The sequence below is a fragment of the Sorex fumeus genome, unplaced genomic scaffold (assembly GCF_029834395.1).
Source record: "Sorex fumeus unplaced genomic scaffold, SorFum_2.1 ptg000037l, whole genome shotgun sequence".
In the NCBI taxonomy this organism is placed as follows: Eukaryota; Metazoa; Chordata; class Mammalia; order Eulipotyphla; family Soricidae; genus Sorex; species Sorex fumeus.
Genome location: NW_026606094.1, coordinates 73,470,853 through 73,496,473, shown reverse-complemented (window position 1 = coordinate 73,496,473; position 25,621 = coordinate 73,470,853). Strand labels below are relative to the sequence as shown.

Below are 25,621 nucleotides of genomic sequence, written 5' to 3'. Positions count from 1 at the left end.
CCTGCATCTCCCATCCTGGAAGGATCCACCGAACACCCTTTATTTGGTGCTCCCTTCTCTATCTGAGCTGCCCTTTCCCCTAGCATGCCCTGCTGGCCTCTAAGCCATGGAGTAATCCTCCTGGTACTGATCTAGGATATTCTTGGGTATTAATCTCCTATTTTGTTACTTTATGTCCCCCAGATGAATGCAATCTTTTTATGTCTATCCCTCTCTTTCTGACTCATTTCACTTAGCATGATACTTTCCAAGTAGTACCACTTGTATGTAAATTTCATGACTTCATCTTTTCTAATGCTACATAGTACTCTATTGTGTAGATGTACCAAAGTTTCTTTAACCAGTCTGTTCTTGGGCACTCGGGTTTTTTCCAGATTCTGGCTATTGTAAAGAGTGCTGCAATGAACAAAAAAGTGCAGATGTTACTTCGACTATACATTTTTGCCTCTCTGGGATATATTCCCAGGAGTGGTATTGCTGGGTCAAATGGGAGCTCAATTTCTAATTTTTTGAGAATCGTCCATACTGTCTTTGGTCATGTTTTATACTGATTTCACCAATAACACTGTCTTATTTTGACTGTTTTAGCACAATTAGATCTCTCTTTATTATCTAATACAAGTGTCACCTATTCTTTAAATATTTCCCAATTTTATTTTTGTGTGCTTGGTTTCTATTTGGGGTCCATACCCAGAAATCCTCAGTGTTCTGGAGACCATGAGGAGCTGGGGTTTGAACCCAGGCCTCCTGCATGCAAAGTCTGCATTCCAGATTACTGAGCTATCTCTCTGAAGCAGAGATATCTCAGTTTGACTCATGACCGTATTTTACTAAGATGTATTTGATAATTAGAAAGGGAAAATATGAGTTACAAATGCTATCTGTCTCAGTGGAATTTGCAGTTTTGATGAGGGCCAACCATTTACATAATACTATAAGTCAGATAGGGGCTGCAGAGATGGGATGGCACAAAGGGCTGGAGTGTAGGTAGCACTGCAGCAAAAACCTCCCCACTACACAGACATACTTCTCTGGTGTCATTCCCACTGCCTCCATCTGTCTGTTAGATCCAACTACCTGCAGCTCCCCCAAACACACCAGCTACTCTGCAGATCTCTGTCTGGGCTGAAGGCTATCATGTCCCTCAGACAGTTTTCAAAACTCTAATCAGATGTCATCTTCTCCAGGAGCCTCCCAGAATTCCTAGTCCCATTCTTTAACTGCTACTCAGAACAATGATTCTATCCTCTCCTAAATATTTACCTCTGACCATGTGTACCACAATGGAGCTAAGAGTCTTACTTGATGTTTCTTCCTCTTCTACACTGAGAACCTACTAAGGTTCTGGCATCAAGTGATGTATCCCATACATCAGCTGACACCAGAGAAATTCATTCCCAGTGTGCATCTTTGCCCAATTAGCTCTGGCAAAAAGTCCAACAAGCTTGGGGGAGAGTGAGGGGATGTCCACTTTTATAGAGAATTCTACCACCTTTACTTTGTACCAGCTACAAAGTATTTTTCTTACTATTCCTTAAAATAAAACAAATTCCTATAAAAAATACTATAAGTCAGCATAGACCAAGGCCTTTTGGGTGAAATCAATAATGGAACAGACTTGTGTCAGAGGAGAGATAGTGGCTCTTAGTAGAGAAGTAAGGAAGGGGCTTACAGAGAAACTCAAAATAAGACAAGAGGTGAACAGAACTGGAAATGCAGGAGATATTGGATTAAGGAAAATAATAAGAAGATATAATGAAACATAAAGACTAATTGGTCTTGGAGAAATTAGTATGGGTTACTTTCAGATTGTACAATGGCATACCTGAAAGCAGGATGCATATAACATACATCTTTTGGGGCAAGGTGGGAGTGGGGGGTTTTGGGCGCCACACCTGGCAGTGCTCAAGGCTTATTCCTGGCTCAGTGCCCAGGGATTATTCCAAGGAGGATTCAAGGGACTATATGGAGTGCCTGGGCTATTAAACCCAAATTGGCCTTGTGCAAGGCAAGCACCCTACCCATTATTGCCTCTCCAGCCTCTATATCCTTTTTGAAAACTACATCTTTTCATATTCTCCATACCACTGTTCTTATGTTGAATGTTTTCATTTGATAAGCATTAAAATCACATTCACTATCTTATTCATATTTACATTGACCTCTTATATACAAAGCACAAAAGCTATAATTTGATTATGTATGTTCTTATTATTCAATGGATTCCTTCTGGAAAGAGAGCTGTTGATTAATCAGAGGGTTCTCTGGGTACTTAGAGAAGATATGTCTAAACATCAAAAAGACAAATGAATTAACAAACCATCAAGTAGTCAATGGCAACAGGCAGATCTCTAATAGAAACTGTCTCTCTGTTGTAAAAGTTAGCTTTAGTTTTTTTAGCCATAGTTTGGATAAATGTAACATTAAACAAATGTATTGGATATGTCTACACTCCGGAATGGTCATTGAGTGTATGTATGTGTATGTATGTATCTGTGTTTGTATGTGTGTATGTATGTGTATGTATAAAACAGTCTTAATATAGGGTTTTCTTCCCTGTGATGGGAGTTGTTTGCTACACACCAGCTGCACTCTTCAAGCTTTCTTATACACAACTTTAATATGTAATCTAGGATAAAGACCAGTTTAAGAGGAGGGATCTTCATATCAGGTTCTATTTAGCAATGTGATTCACCCCAAAGAAACTCTGAATATTTATTGTATTTGTGATTGTGGATGTTTGTTGAGTTCAAACTGAGATTAAAACTTACTTGCTTGTGAAATTGTCAACCATTAATAGGACTAAATCCATAACCGAAGTGTTTGTAGTTTTCGAAAAGATAAAATAAAAAGAATTTGAAGGAATCCCATATGGTTTTCTCTGATAATTTATATAACATGAGAAAACTATAAAATAAAAAGAAAAAATAAGACTTGAGTTGTTGGAGCTAAATGAGCAGAAAAGAGAGTAGAGGGTTAGGGATTAAAGAATTATTATGGATCTGTTTGAAATTTTGCATGTTTATGGACAAAGAAATGAAGTTTTGACATCTTTATTTTCTAGTCTTCAGTCTATGTCAAAGGAGAGATATGGAGTGAAGTAAGAAGCTGAATGATTGTTTTCTATCATGGAATTTTGTTTCAAACATCATGTCTATATGCTAACTAGTTCAAACACATACTTCTATTCCCAGACTTACCCCTGAACTCTGAATTTGTATTTTCACTTTTTATTAATATAAACCATACTCTATAAGATATTTGGAGGAAACTACTAAGCATGCATATCAAATATGTATAAAATTGATTTTCCCATATCTTAACTCATTACATTTCAATAAATGACAATCCATTGTCTCAGATATTAGGACAAATCAGTTGAAATCATTCTTGACTTCTCTCTTGCTCTAGTTACATACTACATACTCTCTGTAAGCATAATCTACCCTGTCTACAACTTTACCTCATGGTGTTTCACTAATTAAAAAAAAAAAGTAAGAACCAGAACCGTCTAGTTAGAAAGAATCAAGATTATGGTGCTCTTCAGCATAAATTTAATACACTTCCTTCTCATGTTGAGTAAAAGTCAAAGCATTTATGGGAATACATACACATGGTTTTACATTGTTTGACCTTTGAATGATTCTTTTTTAAAAAAGGTTCTTTGCCTACTTAATTAATTAATGTGAGGTCTCCCTGGATTAAGATGGGTTCTAACACTAATGGTTGGTGTCCTTATGGAAAACAAAGAGCTTTCAGTGAGTTTTTAAAGTGAACTACATAAGAAACTGAAAATTAATAAAAGCTTTCTTACTCACATGTGGTGTTTAACTAGCTAACTAAATAAAGTAAATGAACGGACGAAACCCAGCAAAACTAACTACTAGACTTGGTAAAAACTAGAGTAGTTTCCAGAGAAAAAGTGGAATGGGAGGAAGGGGTATAAGAATCTTTTATAGTGGTATTGTGGCAATGGTATTTTAGTGGTGGGTGTGGAGAATCTTATAAATATACTGAGATACTGAGCTAGATTGCAGTTTTATAGTATTGCAAACTAATGATATAGCAAATTTTAAGAGCTGTTGCAGAGAGAAGAGGAAAAAAATCTACAGGTAAAGTCAGCAATATCTCTTTTTACAAAGATGACGCTGAAAACCAAAAAGGAAACCCCAGCACCACCCAAAGCTGAAGCCGAAGTCAAATCTTTGAAGCCCAAAAAAGCATCGCTGAAAGGCATCCACAGCCACAAGAAGAAGGCATGTTGGGCTGCTCGTGGCTGACTATGGCGCCATGGCTGACCCGAGTTCGATTCCCCCCTCCCCTCTTGGAGAGCCCGGCAAGCTACCGAGAGTATCTCGCCCGCACGGCAGAGTCTGGCAAGCTACCCATGATGTATTCGATATGCCAAACACAGTAACAAGTGTCACAATGGAGACGTTACTGGGCCCGCTCGAGCAAATCGATTAACAACGGGAGGACAGTGACAGTGACCTAAAAAAAAGACAGCCATATGAAGAGAGAAGCAGAGAATAGAGCAATGCAGCTATAAGTCAAAGGTTGTATGAATTGTTAACAACCACCAGAGAATTAAGAGAGGGGCAAGGAAGAGCTCTTCCCTTGCTGCTTCAGAGTGGGAATCAACTCTATATGCCTCAAGTTCAGACTTTCATCCTACAGAACTGAGAGTCTGAATTTCTCTTTTGTGGCCCAAGTTTGGGATAATATGTTACAGTTGACCTAGGAACGAAGAGACCACTTTTTATCGTACATTCATTATTTTCATTTTTCAAAAATTTCCACCCAATAGTGACACTTCTATTTTTTCTCCTTAGTTGCTTTTCATTTCACCACAATTGTTCCCCTGGTCCTGCTTACCATGACCTTCAAGTCATCTGTTTCTGGAATATTCCAGTTTCTACATTTCCCAGTGTGACTCTGCCCTTAGCTTTCTGAAAGTCGGTGTGCATGAATCTGATCATTGCTAAATCAATACACAGATGCCTAAGACATCTGAGGTTCTACCTGCTTCTATTTTCTGTGACCAAAATCACAGCCCTGCACCATTCTGTGCCCCAAGCTCTTCACGTGAAAACACAAATGGACACCAACCTAGCTATGACACAGGTTCCTGAAGTTTAAACAAGATAAATGAGAAAGACCTGGGAAAAATGAAGGCTCAATTAAACTTGTAAGAAGCTATTCCATTATTATTAAGGACCTCTTTGAAGATGAAGAACCTAGCAAATAGAAATTTGCAGAGTTCTGATCTCTAGGCCATACTAATAAACCTTCTTTCCCCAGCACTTCACCTCATGTCTGTGTCTTTCCAGTTCAGCAACTTGATTTACCTTTAATTTCTGGGGAGCAAATCTTTTACTAAATATGCTGATAACCCAGAACAAGTTCCAGGCCTCTCATCATGACCCAGAAGAGATGTAACTGCAGCAAGAAAAGACACTCTGCCCTTATTTCTCAAGTTATTGTCTTTTCTTGAGTTTGAGCTACTGTGAACAGAGGAACTTAAGTTCAAGTAGTTTATAATCATCTTCAGGATTTTGGCATCATGGAGCTTTTATATGAAAAAAGAAGCCTATTAAAGGGGAAAATTTCTATGATATGCTTACTTGGTTTTTAAAGTAACCAAATTTGGTTTTTAAAGAAACCAAATTTTAATCAGTTCGTAACAAACGGTTAATCGTAATTTAAGATGACAGTGAGGAAAGCAAAATGATAAAAATCAGCTAAGTAATTATTGGGCTAATAATTAAAAATCATTGAAGTCCTAATCGATGTCACTTTTACATACATTATATATGCTATATTATCAATTAATGTTTGCTTTAGTCTATGTTGCCTTTCACTTATTCTAGCATTTGCTGTTGTTGCTCCTTTCTCTTTAAATGGCATTTTATGTAGGTGGTGAATGCCTTTTGTAAAGGAAGGTACCACCCAGGAGTACTCAGGGGCTACCCCTTACCCCACAGCGTGCTTTGCTTGAGGATATGTTGCTTATGGGTGCCCCCAGAAGTGCTAGGGTGTATGAATTTCAAGGGATCAAATTCAGGCATATATTCAAGTCTTTTAACTATATTCCCCTGCCCAATACTTTGTTTAGTTTTGTTTTACCATCAAGAGCTCTTAGATTCTGAAAATACAGAATTTAATTTAACGAAGATGAACACTATGAAACTAGTAATTATCTATAATACTCTTATCAAATAATACAAGTGTAAAACTCTTTGTCTTAAAAATATTTGCACTTTTGGCTTGAGAGTCATCTCTATTTTTGAGAAAAAGTTACATCAATAGAGAAAGCATTATTTTGAAAGCAGAGAAAGAACTAGATTTCAAAGTCAAAGTACAATACAGCATGAAAAAAATTAAACAATTTTATTTACACAATGGCATCCTCACAAAATATCTTTACAGGTCTTAATGAGTTCTCTGCTTAAGACTAAGTTATCTAGCAATGTGACAAGAGTCTTGTTTTTTTAACTTGACCAACTACCTATCCTTTCAGAGTCTCATGAAATACATTTGACAGATCCTTTTTACTTCTGAGAACCTTTGATAAGTTTCATTTATTCACATATACATTTGAATTAACCCTTTATGCAGGTTCACAGACCATAACTTTTTTGAACTCTTTTTTTTAGTGATTTTTTTCATTGGTGGGGGGTTACTCCTGGCTCTGCACTCAGGAATTACTCCTGTCGGTGCTCAGAGAACCATATGGGATGGCGGAAATCAAACCTGGGTCGGCCATGTGAAAGGCAAATGCCCTACCCGCTGTGCTATCGCTCCAGTCCCTTTTTTGAATTCTCTTGTCTTACCAGTGTGGTCAGTGACTTGATGGCAGTTTTTATTTGTAGACACACTATAAATAAACAAATACACAGCAAGTTAAACAAGGTGCATAACTAAATTATACTAAATTGCTTTCTAATTAAACATATGAGAATATGAGAACACTTCTGAAACCAAATAACAATCAGGAACTAAAACTGTATTCTACTGTGTTTTAACCTATAATGATTTTTTTCAATAAAATGTTAATATTTCAGCACCTATTTAAAAAAATCTGTATATGATGCCATTGCCCCAGCAGGGATAGTCGCATTGATGTCATGAATCTTTGCAAGAGAAAATTGTAAAGGTTAAAAAAAAGAACACTTACAATAATCCAGAGTCCAGCCAGTGCTGAATACTTTCTTGTTTGTACAAATCTTCTACAAGTAAGAAAGAAACAGAAGTCAACCAAAGCAACTGAAAACAACTCTACCCAATTACTCAATGACTATTCAATAGTTCTATTCCCTACATTTTAAATCACGCATTTCAATAATCACATTCTTTTTCCCCCCCAAACTTCTGATTTTATAGGCAGCCTTTCCTGGGAAAGGCTGCTAAACTTGGCAGAAGAAAAACTTGAAAAGATGATATGAGCAGGAAGAAAATAAAATCACCAAAGAGCAAGAGATGTTAGAATGATTTTTCAATTACCTGGAGTGTACATATACAAAGGGTGAAAAGGATGGGAGATTTTGTTTTTCTCTTGTTGGATATAAATCACCATGGAACCTCTCCTTATTGAATCAGCATTTACCTAAGGGAGCAAGCCAGTTATGTTTTTTTGCAAAGAGTTTTCTGCCAGGTTCCAAACCAAATTTGCATTCATTCCAGGGACAAATTGCACTAGCATCCCAGGACTGCCAAAGGCATCCTTGTTAGACACTCTTCTTTTAAGGTGGGTTTTTATCATTCTTAACACAAAGAAAACAGACAAAAGGAGATATAAGAAAGCATGTCTGTTAAATATTTGTTTTCATTTTTGTTAACCCTGGTCTACTCTATGCATTTCTTTGACCATAGAGTAAGGCATCTGGCAAACCAAACAAGAGAGGTGGACATGAGAGGGTCAATTGCAGTAGCTAAAATGAATTGCTAAGGGGGCAAAGAAATGAGACTGCCAAATGGTGACCCCAGTGGAGAGAGATTATTCTCTTTGTCCTTCTTACTGCTCTTCAAACTCTTAAAACTGTGAATGTCTCATGCAAGGCTTTCCAGTAAACATTGATGTTCTGCTAGAAACCTCATGAGTCTGACATAGACTCCACCCAACCTAGAGGTTTGGGGACTCAGGGTGAGGGGAGCTGAAGGAAGGTAGAGATTATCCTCTGATTGGTCTACTTTGATTAGGAAGGACTGTGTTTTGAGTTTCTTTCCGGGAGGTCAAAAGAACCCATTTTGTGCAAGGCTCTGATCTCTTGCAAGAACCTCAAAGGCAACTTTCTGTTCCAGAATTATTTTCCCGAGTCAGTGTTCCCATATCCCTTACCACCCACACAGGTACATTTTCCAAGTAGCCCTGAGGACCCTTTCTTACCCAGCCTGGGAACCGCAAAAGACTGACTTTCCTCCTCTGTGTCAGGAGGCAGTTGCTCATACAGGGGAACCCAGGCTCTCTTGGTGATTTTCAGGATGTCTCTTCTGTTCTTTTCCTGATCTCCTTGAGGGTTCTCAGATCCATGTGACTTCTCCGCCATCATAAGACAGGAACTCAGCAAACTAATTTAAAATATGCACATAAAAAAATCAGATACTCTTGAATTCAGCTCTGAGCTTGACTCCGTTAGATTGACTAGAATGCTTCCCCCACAATGAATGAAGCTTGTTTCATAACCTTGTGGATCTTGGATCATCCACCTAGGCTGAGCTCATTGCAGGGAAATAGTTTCCTGTCAATGGACCTACTGCTAGGCTAGGTAACCTCAGTGGTCACAGACTACATTCCTCACTCCAGCTGAAAGATCCAAACTGATGCTCTGATATGTAGACAAAGAGCAGAGGAATTGGGCAGAAGGGCGTTTCCACCCAAGTACTAAGTTTTAAAATACAGATTTACATAATAAGCATCCTTTGAGCATCACTAGAAGTGGTCTCTAAGAACAGAGCTCTGAGCTCATATTATTCTGCCCAAGTATGATGCTGATTTTTGTATTAACTGCAAATGAAAGAAGTTATCACATTTTAAAGTAAACTGAAGAGGAGAGGAGTTAGTTTATATATCCAGATTTCCACAGAAAACAGGATTGAAATTCAAGCACTAGACTCCAGTCATGCTCCAATGGTGAATAAACTACACAATTAACCCTATTGGATTGGGTATTTGTGACAATTTACAACATTAAGAAATGGATCATGTATATGGGTACAAAAAATTATCAGCTGCCCTATTATCTTATTGGTCTTTATTAACATCCTTGTGTAACAAAGGCCTAAAGAAGACAGAAGCTGAGTTTAGCTATGGAAATTGTTTAAATTTCCCAGATTATCAGCACATTCAGAACATGTGCCTCTCACTTATTCATTGATGTGTCATGTATTTGACTATATTCTCAACACATAGAAAATACAGTATAAATATATACAAAAATTTTAGTAGCAAAACTAATGTTCAAAACCACACTTTTTGACTAATTTCCTTCTGTAGCACTTATTTGGATATATAGTAGCTCATTTTGCACATTCAGAGAAATGACCAAATTGTCAAATATTTTTGTCAGTAGCATTTCTGGCATTCCTAAACCTATGCACACTCTTACTACATGACATATACCCCATCATTTCTAACCAGTATTCTTTGAGACCATTCATATTTATTGTAAGATATGAATAATAGTCTAAGTATTGGTCAGAATTCTAGAAACAATTTGTAGTAAAAATTTTTTAGATATTAAAATTCTATTATTCAATTACTGTATAAATGTACATTTATTGTTACAGTAGTAAATTACTGCAAAATCAATCACAAGTGTGATGATTAATCATTTTGTGTAGAACATAAATACTAAGAAACCACAATTACTTAAAAATTAGGGCAAAGTTTAAACAAATAATATCTAAAGGAACAATGAACATTTTTTTTAACTTTGTCATTTGGGGTTTTATTGTTTCTGAAAGCTCTTTTGTAGATTTTTTAAAAATTTTTTCCCTTTATTTTATTTTATTTTTTTACAGTTGTAGATTTACAATTTTTTGTGCTTGGGTTTCAATTATACAATGATCAGATACCCATCCCTCCACCAGTGCCCATTTTCCACCACCATGGATAATATCCCTCCCACCCCCATCCCCCCATCCCCCCTGTCTCTGTGGCAGGGCAATCCCCTGTGTTCTCTCTCTCCTTTTGGGTGTTGTGGTCTGCAAAAGAGGCATTGAGTGGCAAACATGTTCAGTCCATAGTCTACTTTCGACATGCATCTCCCCTCCTGGGAGGATCCTCCAAACATCCTTTATTTGGTGCTCCCTTCTCTATCTGAACTGCCCTTTCCTCTAGGATACCTGGCTGGCCTCTAAGTTATGGAGTAATCCTCCTGGTGCTGATCTCAGCTATTCTTGGGTATTAATCTCATACTTTGTTACTTTATATCCCCCAGATGAATGCAATCTTTCTATGTCTATCCCTCTCTTTCTGACTCATTTCGCTTAGCATGATACTTTCCATATTGTACCACTTGTATGTAAATTTCATGACTTCATCTTTTCTAAGAGCTACATAGTACTCCATTGTGTAGATGTACCAAAGTTTCTTTAACCAGTCATCTGAGGAACAGTGAACATTTTGACCAATAAACTACATCATGTTAACTTCAGGAACATCCAATAAAAAAAATAAATACTTATTAAATCTTTCATGGTAACACAAAATAAAATAATATAGATTAGATGATATCACTGTATCACTGTCCTCCTGTTGTTTATTGATTTGCTCGAGCGGGCCCAGGAACATTGTGAGACTTGTTACTGTGTTTGGCATATCGAATATGTCACAGGTAGCTTGCCAGGCTTTGCCGTGCGGGTGAGATACTCTCGGTAGCTTTCCGGGCTCTCTGAGAGGGGTGAAGGAATCAAACTCCGGTTGGCCATGTTGGCTGTGTGCAAGGCAAACACCTTACCTGCTGTGCTATCACTCCAGCCCAGATTAGATGGTATAGCTAACATTTATAGAATTGTTTGATACACCAATATCCACATCACAAATCAAAATAAACTTTAGGACTTTTTATTAATTCAATTTTACAAAGGTTTTAGATACTTTGAATAAATGATTTTTTTTTTTGCTGATGCTTTGCACTTCTGATTGTGGATCAGAGTGCATTATTTCTGAGCAGGCAAAAGATATTTCTAAACACAGAAATTTCTAGCCACAGAATACTTTGCTAGGTGTTAGGAGCAAAAGTGTACCACATTTTCAAATATTATACTATAAAAATCATTGTTTTAGTAAAGGGGAATGCTTTATTCCTCTGTCTCCAGACTTTCACTGACCTCAGCCATCAACCTTACTAAATCAGTGAGGTCTTGTGTCCTGACAGCTCAGTTGTTCTTGGCTATGGAGCAGGAAGGCTCTTGCCAAGGAAGGTGGGAGCCCTTGCTAAAGGCAAGAGTCAGGAACCAGTTTGTAAAGAAAGACTCCTTTGTCATTTGAGTTTTAGTCGATGACTTCCCAGTAAGTAAACAAATCTTCTTTTGGAAATGATTCTCCGGTGCTAGAAAACCTTCCTTTGGTATCTACTTGCTGTTACCGCCCACAGCAGCCCTTGAAAGAGAGGTCCGTCAGGGCAGAACTAACTTGCCAGGGGCGCTGGCGGTGAAGGCTGGAGGCCCTTGCTAAGTGCCCCAGTTAACTCCCTTTTGTCTCTAGTTTATTTGCAATCAAAGTTTTAGAAAATCTGACTGGGCCAAAGTGAATATTCTCCCTGAATTACATTATTCTTAGTGCTTAAGGTCCTCTTCTTTCTCTTTAGAACCTCACTATTTGATGGTCACATCAAGAATCTTTTTATCAGAGAATTCCAAGAATGTGAGAGATTTCTAAAATTAATCATGTTGAATAAAACAAGTGGATAAAACAACATGTGCATCAAGAATTTAGTTTTGTAAAAACAATATATTGGGGGAAAAAAGAAATGTACTGAAATGTAATCAAGGTTTCCAAGTTGTAAACATAATAAAAATGAGAAAAAAAAACCTGACTTTGTTACATTAATTTTACATGGCATTTTCTTTCACTTGAGCAAAGCTAAGTGTGCAGGCTCCTTTTGACTACGAAGATCTTCAGACCACACTGATGTCATTGAATTAGATACTTTGACAGCTAGCAGTGTCAATCATTACAATTTTGTCCCCTGGGGTTATTTTAGATTTTTACAATTTCATAAATACAGGTTGTCCCGTCAAAGAGGTTCTCACTTGCAGAATACCAAATGTTTTATATTTCTGTTCTTCATGATCCGACTACAGCATTTTATTTTGCCCAGGATAAATAATCTAAAACTATTAGATGAGTGTTTAGTTATTTGGTGGAGGAAAATTTGGCAAAGCCAGCATATTTGATTCTTTATGGGATTTAAAGAGCAAGGACTTTCAAGAATACAATTTCAGATCTCAATCTCAGTTAAACTTGATGTAGGCAAGTAGTCAGGGAAAGACCCTCATGGCAATGGAATTCCTAGAATGTAATAAAACCAACAGGGCCAAGGCTGCAAACAAAGGAACCAAGGCCTGATAAGACCCTCACCTGGCACCAGTAACAGACCCACAGAAGACTGGACCCCACCTTCAAGAGAAGCTCCAGCAGAAACAAAAGGCCAAGAAGGGAATTTCAAAAAGGACCATCAACCACTCCCAACTCTAACCCGTTGGTAATCACCCTAGCAACAGACTTTACCTAGCTAGAAAGCCCCACATGGGGTCAGGTTGGAGAAACTCTATAAAAGCCACCTTGAACAAAGGAAGGACGCACATATGCTGCCAGAGCCTATGTGCTGCTAATGTCCACGTGGCCAAGCACAGGTGGTGCCCAAGCACATGTGTCTCCTGCATCTCCCCTCTTGAGATGCTTACTGGGGCTCTCTCCACATTTGGAGAAGTCCACAGTCTTTCTTGAGCTCATTACTCTCCTTCACTTTCTCTCCCTCCTTCCCCTTCTTAAAAATACTCCAAATAAAATCTGTTTTTACTTCACTGCTCGTCTACTCCTGAAATTCTTTTTCTGTGAGGCAAGACAAGAACCCAGTAACCCTGGGTAAAGCCAAGGAGTGATTTTCCTTTCCTGCGAAGAGCAAATCCTTGCTCCCACCTGAGTCGGTGGCTCCCCCAGAAACCAGGTGGTAGGGATCAACTTCCATACCAAGAAGATCAAGCGGACATCAGGTGTGGCTTGGAATCCACCTGGTGGGGCTGGTGGGGTCTGGCCCATGCTGCGCAGAGGCTCATTGCACACTTTATAAGTCTTAGTCTTCCAGCCAGTCCTGGAGTAGCAGAGGCAGTTCAGGAGAAAGTGACCATCTCTGTCCTCTCATAAGCCACCCCTGGGTCCCACCAACTGCAAACTGATTTTCTGATATTACCTTGTGGGAAGTTTTCAAATATCTTTGATAATCTATTTCTTTATCTCCTAATAGGAGTGTAAAATAACCACCAATAAAGTTGTTTGGCAGTGTGTATACAAAAATACCCAAAAAACCTGCTTAGTTTTTCATTCCCTTTTATCTGTCTTGTCCTGCTATTGTCCTATAATACACTGTCAAGGAAGGCCTGGGTGTAGCTCAGTAGCAGAATACTTGGTTACCTATGTGAAGTCTTAGGTGGGATCTGTGAAATCAAATTAATAAAACCCTCTCAAGTAGAAGAGTTATGCAGTTTTTCTCATAGAAGCTACATTTGACATAATCTGTTTCATCTTAAAATTACTTTGTTTGGATCGGAAAGAGTTTCCCCTTGTCAGTGGAGAGGAAGCCACCATTTCCTCTTGTCATCTGTACCATCTCTCCACAATCAACCTGACATACATTTCATCCTCAAGGTCCTGCCTCAGTGTTCCTGTAGTTTCTCAGGATTGTAAAACTCTGCCCTGAAGTCTAGGCCAACAGGGAGACTAAGATAAGGGACAATAATGCCTGGAGAAATTTATACCAGCTAGATGTCCCTGTGATTTTCTGGCATCTTTTGTGAACACTTGCCAACTGATAAGAAATACAGGGAGCCTTTAAAGAGCCTACACAAAACTCCCTTTTAACTTATTCCTATACACTAAGTTCCTCCCCAGTTGGTGAGTTCCTTTTCTTTCTTCGACTTTCCAACAAACTTTTTACTTTCCAGCCCCAAGTCTGAGCATCTTTATTACTCAATATTTTCATTCTTGAAAATATTGAAGAACCTGGGAATCTCAAATGAACACAGAGACCCTCCATCACCATTCCTGTGTTATTTGCATCAGGTCATTGTAGAGTTAACATATTTAGTCGGCTTAAGAGTGAATATTTTTGTGACTGATAGTGCATAAACCCCTAAGATGAGTTAAAACTTGTATGAGAGTCTGAAAATATCTTCTAACTATAGACTTGCTTTCAAGATTATAATGATATACTCTGTGGCTTTAACCTTAGCCACCACTTCTAAATAAACCCTGCGGTCAAGAAGAGAACATTACCACAGGAGAACAGTCTTCAGGTACACCAAAGTACACAAGGGATGTCACCACCTTTAGTCTCTGCAGTGGTTCCTCATTATTAAAACCTCAGTTCAAACCTTCATATGATCTCAGTTAGTTAGATGTGGGCTATCTTTGCTCCTCTTCACCCTCCATATACATTGCTGACCCCATTAGCAAGATTGAAGAGAAGTCAACATAAACAGGTCTTGCAGTTAGTTACCTGCTTCTTACATCACTGGAAATGCAGTAACATCCTCAGTTGTAATATTACAGGAGTTTAGAAAGAAAACGTATGTCATTATGCTCTCAAAAAATTGGCTAGGGGCTGGAGAGATAGCATAATGTGTAGGGCATTTGCCTTGCACATGGCTGACCCAGTTTCAATTCCCAGCATCCCATATGATCCCCTGAGCACCACCAGGAATAATTCCTGAGTGCACGAGCCAGGAGTAACCCCTGTTACCCGCATCGGCGGGTGTGACCCAAACTAGGAAAGAAAAAGCTGGCTAGCATGAACTTCAATCCTACTTCTTATACTGTTTTTTGAACAGTATAAGATGGGCTGGTCAAGTAATGAGATTTAGAGACGACCGCTGGACTAGAGCTGTTATCGACTGGATTCCTCGGGATGTCAAAAGACCGCGTGGCTGCCCACCTACCAGATGGTCAGACTTCTTCATCAAGATCATGAACGATCAGTCTGAGGCTCTTCGTGTTCCTAGAGCGAACAGACGCCATTGGGCTACACTAGCACACGACAGGGACAAATGGAGACGTTTCTGGCGCCCACTTGAGCAAATCTACGGTTAACGGGAAGTCAAGTGATCAAGTGATCTTATACAGCTACCACAGACTTGAATCTTGAGAGTCAGATCATTTAAGAGAACTGATTCATCTTTCTTACACACCATGGCACCAACCCCATCACGCTCTAAAGTCACCCATTTGGCAGTGAATGCTGCCTCAGCTAGCCCAACCTTCTACTCTTCCAGGCTTTGCCCAACTACATGCCCTCTAGAGTTCATGGATGGTCACTATCACTTTACCTCCTTTTACTTTATCACACACTCAGGCTGACTTTTGATTTTTCACTCATTGAGACCATAGACCTGAAGAGAATGTAAATTTTCTCATGTTCCCCATTACTGCTTTCAGACCTGTTCCCTCTCTGCCCAAGCATGATCTATCAGACCGTGTAGTCATCTAAAAGATTTGTCTTCATTTCCTGAAATGTATAGGAATAGTATTCCTGATATCTTTCCGAACAGTCTCATGACCCATAAACACCTGACCACTCAGTTAAATAATTTGGTCACTTTGAACAATACTTTCCTTTACACAATTTTCTTGGTCAAATTTCTTCACTAAAATTTAATGCTCTCCAAAATGTTAATATCCAGCACCTCGTATTCACATACTTTGTTGAAGACATGGGTTTTTCCTCTCTCCTGGAGGATTCCCTTCTGAATACATGCTATAACATCCCCCTTTTTAACATCATCTTCCACTGGCCCCCGAATCTCATTTTAACTCTTGCTCTAGCTTCTCTTCAACTAAGGTTGATTTCCAAATTTGTATTTCTTAACTGAGTTCAGAATTTTAGAATAACGTAAGAGCTTTAAAATGTATTATTATCAATATTTGACATCTCCACCTAGTCATAAACATTAAAAAAATTTATATGATTCTAAAAAGAAAGAATTTCTTTCCTCTTTCCTTCACTTTTACTTAACTTACACATACCTACCAGTAACTTATAAATGAATACCAGTATTCTCCCTACCTCAGTAAGTGACACACATTCAGGTCGTGGCCCAAGTCAGAAAAAAAAAAAAACTATGAGTCTCCTTTGATTCTTCTATTCTGCTCACTTATCACATCAAGCAATTCAAAGAGATAGAGTGAACTTGCTTATGTTTTGGAGGAAGAGGGTGGGGGTCCCCATAGTGCTCAGGAGACAGGACCCCTTATGTCAAATTTTGGCCTACCAAGCTAGTAGTTCAATGTCAGGGGTCAAGAGTTCAGTACTTTACTGATACACTTCACCTCTACACCATAGATCGGATGTGGCAAGATTGTAAAAGCCAAGTGTAAACAAGTATGTAAATAAGTATCTTAATAAATTTAAACATAAAATTTAAATAAATAATAAATTAAAATTTTATTTAAATTTAAATAAAATATCAATTTGCTCGGGCGGGCCCAGTAACGTCTCCACTGGAGACTTTGTTGTTACTGTGTCTGGCATATCGGATACTCTCGGTAGCTTGCCGGGCTCTCCGAGAGGGGCGGAGGAATCGAACTCGGGTCGGCCATGTTGGCCGCTTGTAAGGCGAACACCCTACCTGCTGTGCTATCGCTCCGCAGGCCAGACACAGTAACAACAAAGTCTCCAATGGAGACGTTACTGGGCCCGCTCGAGCAAATCGACGATCAACGGGAGGGCCTTTACCTTTTAAATAAAATAAAGGACAAATAGGACAAATATAACCTAAAAAAAATTCAGTGCTGCTCAAGCCATGCTGTGCCAGGGATCACACAAAGTTACACAGGGAATGCTCAGAGACCTCCAGGGCTACCCTCTCACTGCTCAGGGGGACTTGTGGTGCTGCAGATCAAAGCAGGGTCAGTCACATGCAGAGCATATGCCTTAACTCCTATATTTTCTCTCGTCTCCAAGGAACTCAAGTATATCTCAGACCTCTACCTACATTGCTATTAACCTGATGTGAACCAGAGCAGTTGTATTATCGGAAAAGGCTCCCATTGTAGTATTATCCACACCTCCATTTCTCTCTAGAACACATTCAAATAAGCATGTTAATTGCCAACTGTCAGTTCTAGTCATCTTAGAACTTTCAACAGCAGCATCTGGTGTAGTTGACAATTTCTTATTAATAAAGACAATCTTTTCATTCATCATTCATTCATTCATCATCCTGTTATTCGTCGATTGCCTCGAGCAGGCCCCAGTAACGTCTCTTTCATCCTAGCCCTGAGATTATATTCAAGGCTCTTTAGGAGAATGAGACCCATCATTGTTACTGGTATTTGGCATATTTGGTACGCCACGGGGAGTTTGCCAGACTCTGCCCTGTGGGCAGGCTACATTCGATAGCCTGCAAGTTTGTCCAAAAAAAAAAATCTTGAAATTAATTAATTGAGTGACCTCCATAAGTGGTGCTTAGGGCGCCCTCAGGACCACTCCAGTGATTCTAGTGGTTCAATCTGAAATCCTAAAGTGGTGGTGTTACTCAAATCTTGAGGTGCCAGGGATTACTCAGGTTTCCTGGCAGTGCTTGGGGGCATCCAGGGCTGCACATGTCCATACTCAGAGGACCACAGGGATCCAGGAATTAAAGTGGGATCAGTTGTTTGAATGTTTCTTAACCACTGCATGATCTCTCCAGTACTTAATTTATTTTTTTAATGCCATACTTTCTCTACATTTTCTTCTACTTTAGTTTAAGTTTTTATTTCCCCAAGCTCTTTTGCTGATATTATTCTTTCGATCCCAATCCTCAGTCTCTCTTATCTATCTACATCTTCTCCCTATATGATTGTGGCTTTAATTGCGTCTCCATAATCCCATAGTTGAGTGTAAATAACTATGTAAATATTTTCACATTGTTTTATAAGTCTGTGTTTGCACTTCTGTTTAATTACCCTGGGATTTTCCTCAGGATAGAGATCTTAGCTCTCATATCACAATTGTACAGAAATGTATTCGATATATTTTTAATGAATATTTAGATGAATTCAGTAGTGAACTGGGGAATATTAAAATAGGTATGATTTTTCTAATAAACAAGAATATCTTGAGATTAAGCAGTTAAATAACTTTTCATAAGGTGAGTCTCTTCAGGAATATATACCATATCAATGAAAAATGCATCATAAATTTCAATTATAAAAGTGACAAGATTATGTACATATACTCAAACACATCTTATGCTACATGCATATGAATATATTCACATCTACCCAGACACAAATGCATATGCACACTATATGTATGCATACATATGTATATTTTGAGTAATTGCTAGATGCCCACTTTACAATTTTAAACATAACTGAATAAATACTTTTTAAATACTCTGTTATGTGTCTTTCAACAACTAAGCAGATGAAAGATCTTAATTTATCACCAGGGAAACAAAAAAAAGGTAATTTATTTAAATTTATCAGCAAGTAGCTAATTGACTGTAAGGCACTGGGTGTGTAGTTTCTGGTTGTCTTGGAATATAATTTACTTTTGCATAATATTAAAGAATTAGATGAGAAGAAAATCCCCTAAGTTTATTATTCTATTTTTAACCTTCACATAGTATTTGGCTCATACAGCTCATATTTTCAAGACATTTCAAAGTGATGTTCTTCAAAACTACAAAACTGGGACGAATAAAACATGGTTGCTATTACTTATAGGTTTGGAAGATCTCTCAAAAACTTGCTTAATAAAGCCAAGTCAGTAATGCCCTTCTGCTCCTTCTTACTATCCAAGTATCAAAGTCCCACAAACATTTTAAAAGACTTCCAAGTGATTCAGTGAAGTCGAGGCAGATCTCAAGGAATAGAGTGTTCTGTCAACACACTGCTGGGAGGAACAGGCAGTCTGTGATGACTTGTTCTGTGGGTGGCTTCCTCCCACCATGAAATATGTGAAGGGCGCTCATGCTGCCATTTAGGAGCAAGTTAGATTTAAAGACGAAGTAATTGTGTCCAAGTTGGAGTGGAAAGTTAATTCTCTTAGACTTAGAGACTTTAAACTTTTGTTGGTGAATATAAGCAAAATATTATTGATGTAAAAACCATATAGAAAGAGAGTTTCCATTTATAAAGGCTTATGGACTTGGCAAAGTTGGACAAACTAATTAATTTACTCATAACCCTGCTTCCAATTCCTTCCTAAAGAGATATTTTTAAAATAATGCCTTTTCCACCTGCATTTATACCCTTGACTGCTCAACATTGGCTTTTCATCCTACTAGGAAGGAAGATTAAATTATGTGGGAACACCTATGATATTCTTCTGGTCTCCTAGTCTTTCCAACATGACTGCATTTCAGCTGTCTTATAACTATGTTATGCAAGCACAGAACTACTTCTGTTCCCAAGCATGCCCTTTTCTTTGATATTACTCTGCAGATTCTTCTTAGCGTGTACATATATAACATGAACATGCTGTTTGTGTGTATATGTCGTATACGTGTATATATGTCACATGAATAAACAGGTTGGTATGGATTCAGTTACACTTATCAAGAGAGTCGTTACCATGCAGACAGTCATTTCTCTTAATATAGGTTTTACTTCTTTTATATCGTGATTTGTTTACATATATCATTCCTGGGCTGGAGTGATTACACAGCGGGTAGGGCGTTTGCCTTGCACGCAGCCGACCCAGGTTCGATTCATCCATCCCTCTCGGAGGGCCCGGAAAGCTACCAAGAGTATCCCGCCCCCACAGCAAAGCCTGATAAGCTACCTGTGACATATTATATATGCCAAAAACAGTAATAACAAGTCTCACAATGGAAACGTTACTGGTGTCACTCGAGCAAATCGATGAATAATGGGAGGACAGTGCTACAGTTCTATGTCATTCCTAATGTCTTTTAAAATGACTGGTTAACATTACTGAGAAAGGTATATGCCAAAACGTTTATAAATAATGGATGTTGACATAATCCATCATATCAACAAAAGAAAAGATAAAAAGCATATGATTATATCAATAGATGCAGAGAAAGCATTTGACAAGATCCAGCACCCCTTTATGATGAAAACCCTAGCCAAAATGGGTATAGAGGGGACCTTCCTCAACATAATTAAAGCCACCTACCACAAGCCTACAGCAAGCATCATCCTCAATGGGGAAAAACTGAGAGCCTTCCCTCTAAGATCAGGGACGAGACAAGGATGCCCACTATCTCAACTTCTGTTCAATATAGTACTGGAAGTACTTGCAATAGCGATTAGGCAAGAAAAAGATATTAAGGGCATTCATGTAGGAAAGGAAGAAATCAAGCTCTCACTATTCGCAGATGATATGATACTATACTTAGAGAACCCAATAATCTCCACCAAAAAACTCCTAGAAACAATAGACTCGTATAGTAAAGTTGCAGGCTATAAAATCAATACCCAAAAATCCATGGCTTTCCTATATGCAAACAGTGAGAGAGAAGAAAGCAACATGAAAAAAACAATCCCGCTCACAATTGTGCCCCAGAAAATCAAGTACTTAGGAATCAGCTTAACTAAGGAAGTAAAGGACCTGTATAAAGAAAACTACAAAACGCTACTTCAGGAAATAAAAGAGGACATGAGGAAATGGAAAGATATCCCCTGCTCATGGGTCGGGAGACTTAATATTGTCAAAATGGCAATACTACCGAAAGCATTGTATAAATTCAATGCCATCCCTCTAAGGATACCCATGACATTCTTAAAAGAAATGGAGCAAACACTCCTGAAATTTATATGGAACAATAAGCCCCCACGAATAGCTAAAGCAATTCTTGGGAAAAAGAAAATGGGAGGAATCAACCTCCCGAACTTCAAACTGTACTACAAAGCAGTAATAATTAAAACAGCATGGTACTGGAACAAAGGGAGAACTACAGACCAATGAAACAGGGTTGAATACACTGACATCTCCCCTCAATCATATGATCATCTAATCTTTGATAAAGGTGCAAGTAATGTGAAGTGGAGTAAGGAAAGCCTCTTTAACAAATTGTGCTGGCATCACTGGATGGCTACATGCAAAAAAATGGGCTCAGAACTCTGCCTAACACCATGTACAAAAGTAAGATCAAAATGGATTAAAGACCTCAACATCAGACCAGAAACCATAAGGTACATTGAAGACAAAGTTGGCAAAACCCTCCATGACATTGAAGCTAATGGTATCTTCAAAGATGCCACGTCACTGGCCGAGCAAGTGAAAACAGAGATAGATAAATGGGACTATCTTAAACTAAGAAGCTTCTGCACCTCCAAAGAAACAGTGACCAAAATACAAAGACAGTCTACAGAATGGGAAAGGATATTCGCCGAATACACATCTGACAAGGGGTTGATATCAAGGATATACAAAATACTGGTTAAAATCCACAAGAAGAAAACATCCAACCCCATCAAAAAATGGGGCAATGAAATGAACAGAAACTTTCTCAAAGAAGAAATCCGAATGGCAAAAAAAGCACATGAGAAAATGCTCTACATCATTAATCATCAGGGAGATGCAGATCAAAATCACAATGAGATACCATCTCACACCTCAGAGACTGGCCCACATTCAAAAGAACAAAAGCAACCGATGCTGGCGTGGATGTGGCGAGAAAGGGACACTCCTTCACTGTTGGTGGGAAAGTCGACTGGTTCAGCCCTTCTGGAAAACAGTATGGACGATTATCAAAAAATTAGAAATTGAGCTCCCATTTGACCCAGCAATACCACTCCTGGGAATATATCCCAGAGAGGCAAAAATGTATAGTCGAAGTGACATCTGCACTTGTTTGTTCATTGCAGCACTCTTTACAATAGCCAGAAACTGGAAGAAACCTGAATGCCCAAGAACAGATGACTGGTTAAAGAAACTTTGGTACATCTACACAATGCAGTACTATGTAGCTGTTAGAAGTCATGAAATTTGCATACAAGTGGTACAACATGGAAAGTATCATACTAAGCGAAATGAGTCAGAAAGAGAGGGATAGACATAGAAAGATTGCATTCATCTGGGGGATATAAAGTAACAAAATATGAGATTAATACCCAAGAATAGCTGAGATCAGCACCAGGAGGATTACTCCATAGCTTAGTGGCCAGTTGGGCATTCTAGAGGAAAGGGCAGCTCAGATAGAGAAGGGAACACCAAATAAAGGGTGTTTGGAGGATCCTCCCAGGAGGGGAGATGCATGTCGAAAGTAGACTATGGACTGAACATGTTTGCCACTCAATGCCTCTTTTGCAGACCACAACACCCAAAAGGAGAGAGAGAACACAGGGGATTGCCCTGCCACAGAGGCAGGGGGGAATGGGGGGATGGGGGGGAGGGATATTATCCTGGTGGTGGAGAATGGGCACTGGTGGAGGGATGGGATCATTATATAACTGAAACCCAAGCACAAAAAATTGTAAATCTACAACTGTACCTCATGGTGTTTCACTAATAAAAAAAAACAACAATAATGGATGTTGACAAGTATGTAGGATAACTCTGGTATACCGTTGGTGCATTGGTGAGAATATAAATTGATACAGCTTCTATGGAAACAGATAATTCCTTAAAAACCATTATTTTTCTTTCGGTTTATTTTCTGTTTGGGTTTTTCTTTTTGGACGGGGTTAGGGGGCTTTTGGTCCTCAGGGGATCACATGCAGTGCCGTGTGCCAAACCCAGATGGGCTGCATGCAAAGTAAATGCCTTATTTGGTGTTCTCTCTGTCTAGTCCCTTACTTTTCTGTTTTGGGTCTCACTGAATAAGGCTCAGGGCTTATTTCTGGCTCTGAACTCAGGGAACATTATGAAGTGCTAGAGATTAAACCAGGGTCAACCACATGCAACACAAGAAACTTATCAAGTGTACTATATCTCCGATCCTCAAAAAATGTTTTTATTAATATATATTTATGTTATCCATAGGGCTGGAGTGATAGAACAGTGTGTAGGGCATTTGCCTTGCATGCAGATGACCCGGGTGACCCGGGTGCAATTACTCCACCCCTCTCGGCGAGCCCGGCAAGTTACTGAGAGTATCTCATCTGCACGGCAAAGCCTGGCAAGCTACTCATGTCATATTCGATATGCCAAACACAGTAACAAAATCTCACAATGGAGACATTACTGGGACCACTCAAGAAAATCAATGAACAACAGGAGGACAGTGCCACAGTGCTATGTTATCCATATATTTCAACAATGCTACTAAATGTCATCTGATCTGAAGGATACAAAAGCATAAATTTGAAAGATTATTTGCATGCTTATTTTTCTAGCAGCATTATAATCAATAATAAAAATATTGAATCAAACAAATGCTCATGTATTGATGATTGGATAAAGACTATAGTGATATATTTGTACATGTATATGTTTTACATATGTAAATACACACATATACATATACTTATCCAATGAAATACTATGAATAGCACTCTGATACATATACCTATATATCACTTTCATATATATATATATATATATACACATACATATATATATAGCCAGTGGAATACTATCAATACTATTCTGATATTAAAAATGTTAAGTATGCAAGTTTGGACAGAGTGAATAGAACTGACAAAATTATGCCAAGTGGAATAATAAACAAAAAATGGTAAGAATGCTTTGTCCATGTATAGAATGAAAATAACAAATGCATACAAACTGCTAAAATACAATAAAACTAACTTCTAGACTCACAGATAACTAAGGTAAGTTACATAAGGTAACTAACATAAAGAAAGAAGAGGGAGAGTGTGATAATGGAAGAAGACTCTTTAGCAGTAGAATGGCACATAAATTTGTTAGAATGGGTGTTTCAGTAAATCCTATATCCATATAGAAGTATAAACCTAGACCTTTGAAGTTCTTAAATATTTAAAATCAATGACAAAAACTGGTCAATTTGCTTTAAGATTTTCAAATGTGCAGACCTCAAGTTTAAAAATGCATTGCTGTATAAAAAAGAAGTACAAATATTAGTACAATAGGAAACCATCATGGTAAAGTTATTGATTATGTAAATGAGAAATGTTCTGTCCAAGAATACAAAGAAATAACTGGTAGGTAGAATAAGAGACAAAGACAGCTTTGTCTTTCAACCACCTACAGTATTTACAAAGACAAATTCCTATGATACCCTCTACTTCCTTTTTCTTATTTTGGGGATGGGGAGTGGGGCTTTCTGATAGCAACTGGGATACCTGGTGAAAAGATTCTAAAAGAGCTGTTAACACTGCTTCTGTTTTTCTAATGTCAGAAAAGCCATCATCTTTCCTTCATCACTATAACCACAGACTTAAAAATCTCAGGGAGAGGCAAGGTGGGATGGGGGGTGGGGGGGTGGGAGGGATACTGGGATTGGTGGGGGTGGAGAATGGGCACCGGTGGTGGGATGGGTACTCGATCATTGCATAACTGAAACCCAAGCACAATAACTTGTAAGTCTACAACTGTACCTTATGGTGTTTCACTAATAAAAAAAATTTTTTAAAAATCTCAGGAAAAAGGAGTTTATTCCTTACAAATGATCAGAAAGTAACTGCTGTGATATTACAAGTTTGTAGTTATTGATATTGTTGGGAAGACAAATCCTGTCCAAATAAATCCCACGTGTTTACAAATATGTTATTTATAATTTGTTGAAGATATTCCTCCCTTAAGGCAGGTGGACTTGGTATTATTTTTTATAAAAGTAGGTTAATCTATAAACATTTATAATTTTAAAAATGAATCAAAATAAAGTCCAAATATGCTAAGGCTTTAAGTAGAAAAAAATAAATATAGCCCTAGAATAAAATGTTGTTGAATATTTTCCTAATTGTAAAGTGATGAGAATACTTGCAAAGAAATGTCACTAAAGATTCTAAAAATATAAGGAAAAATCCTGATGGAATTAATTATATAATAATTTAATATTTCGGCCAGGGAGATAGTTCAAGTGGTAAAGTGTGTGCCTTATATGCACACGGACCTGAATTTGCTCCCTGGTATGGAATCACCCCTTTCCTCCTAAAATACAACCAGGTTAAACCCTGAAGGTTCCTTAGTACCACTGGACACAAGTATCGAACTGTCAGCCTTGCATCATCATGCAGAGCAGGTGAGACCTACTGTTACTTGAGCCCCAAGGGCTGCACCTGAAGGGGAGGCCTTGGGGTTCCAGGGATAGAAACTTAGGGTATCATAATATGAGCTATCTCCTGGTATTTCCTTTTGTATATGCATTGATGCAATCTAGATAGTCTATTCCTTTTATGATTTTTTTAATCCACTGATATTTGCACCCAGCAGCTAAAATTATTTTCACTATGTTGATTTAGTTGGTGATTTTCCAATTTCATTATTCCTTCTACCACTATTTGTTGGCATTCTACTCTGAG

At 38.3% G+C, this 25,621-nt stretch overlaps 1 protein-coding gene across 1 annotated transcript in view; it reads right to left on the bottom strand.

The window, feature by feature from the left end:
- Positions 1-25,621, bottom strand: part of ITPRID1 (ITPR interacting domain containing 1) — a 163,080-nt gene that overhangs the window by 123,791 nt on the left and 13,668 nt on the right. Inside the window, exons 2-4 of the mRNA XM_056118703.1 lie at positions 8,387-8,568; positions 7,178-7,226; positions 6,834-6,877 (exon numbers count right to left, since the gene is read on the bottom strand). Of these exons, the coding sequence (XP_055974678.1) occupies positions 6,834-6,877; positions 7,178-7,226; positions 8,387-8,549 (256 nt within the window). The 5' untranslated portion in view covers positions 8,550-8,568. The remainder of the gene's footprint in view (positions 1-6,833; positions 6,878-7,177; positions 7,227-8,386; positions 8,569-25,621) is intronic.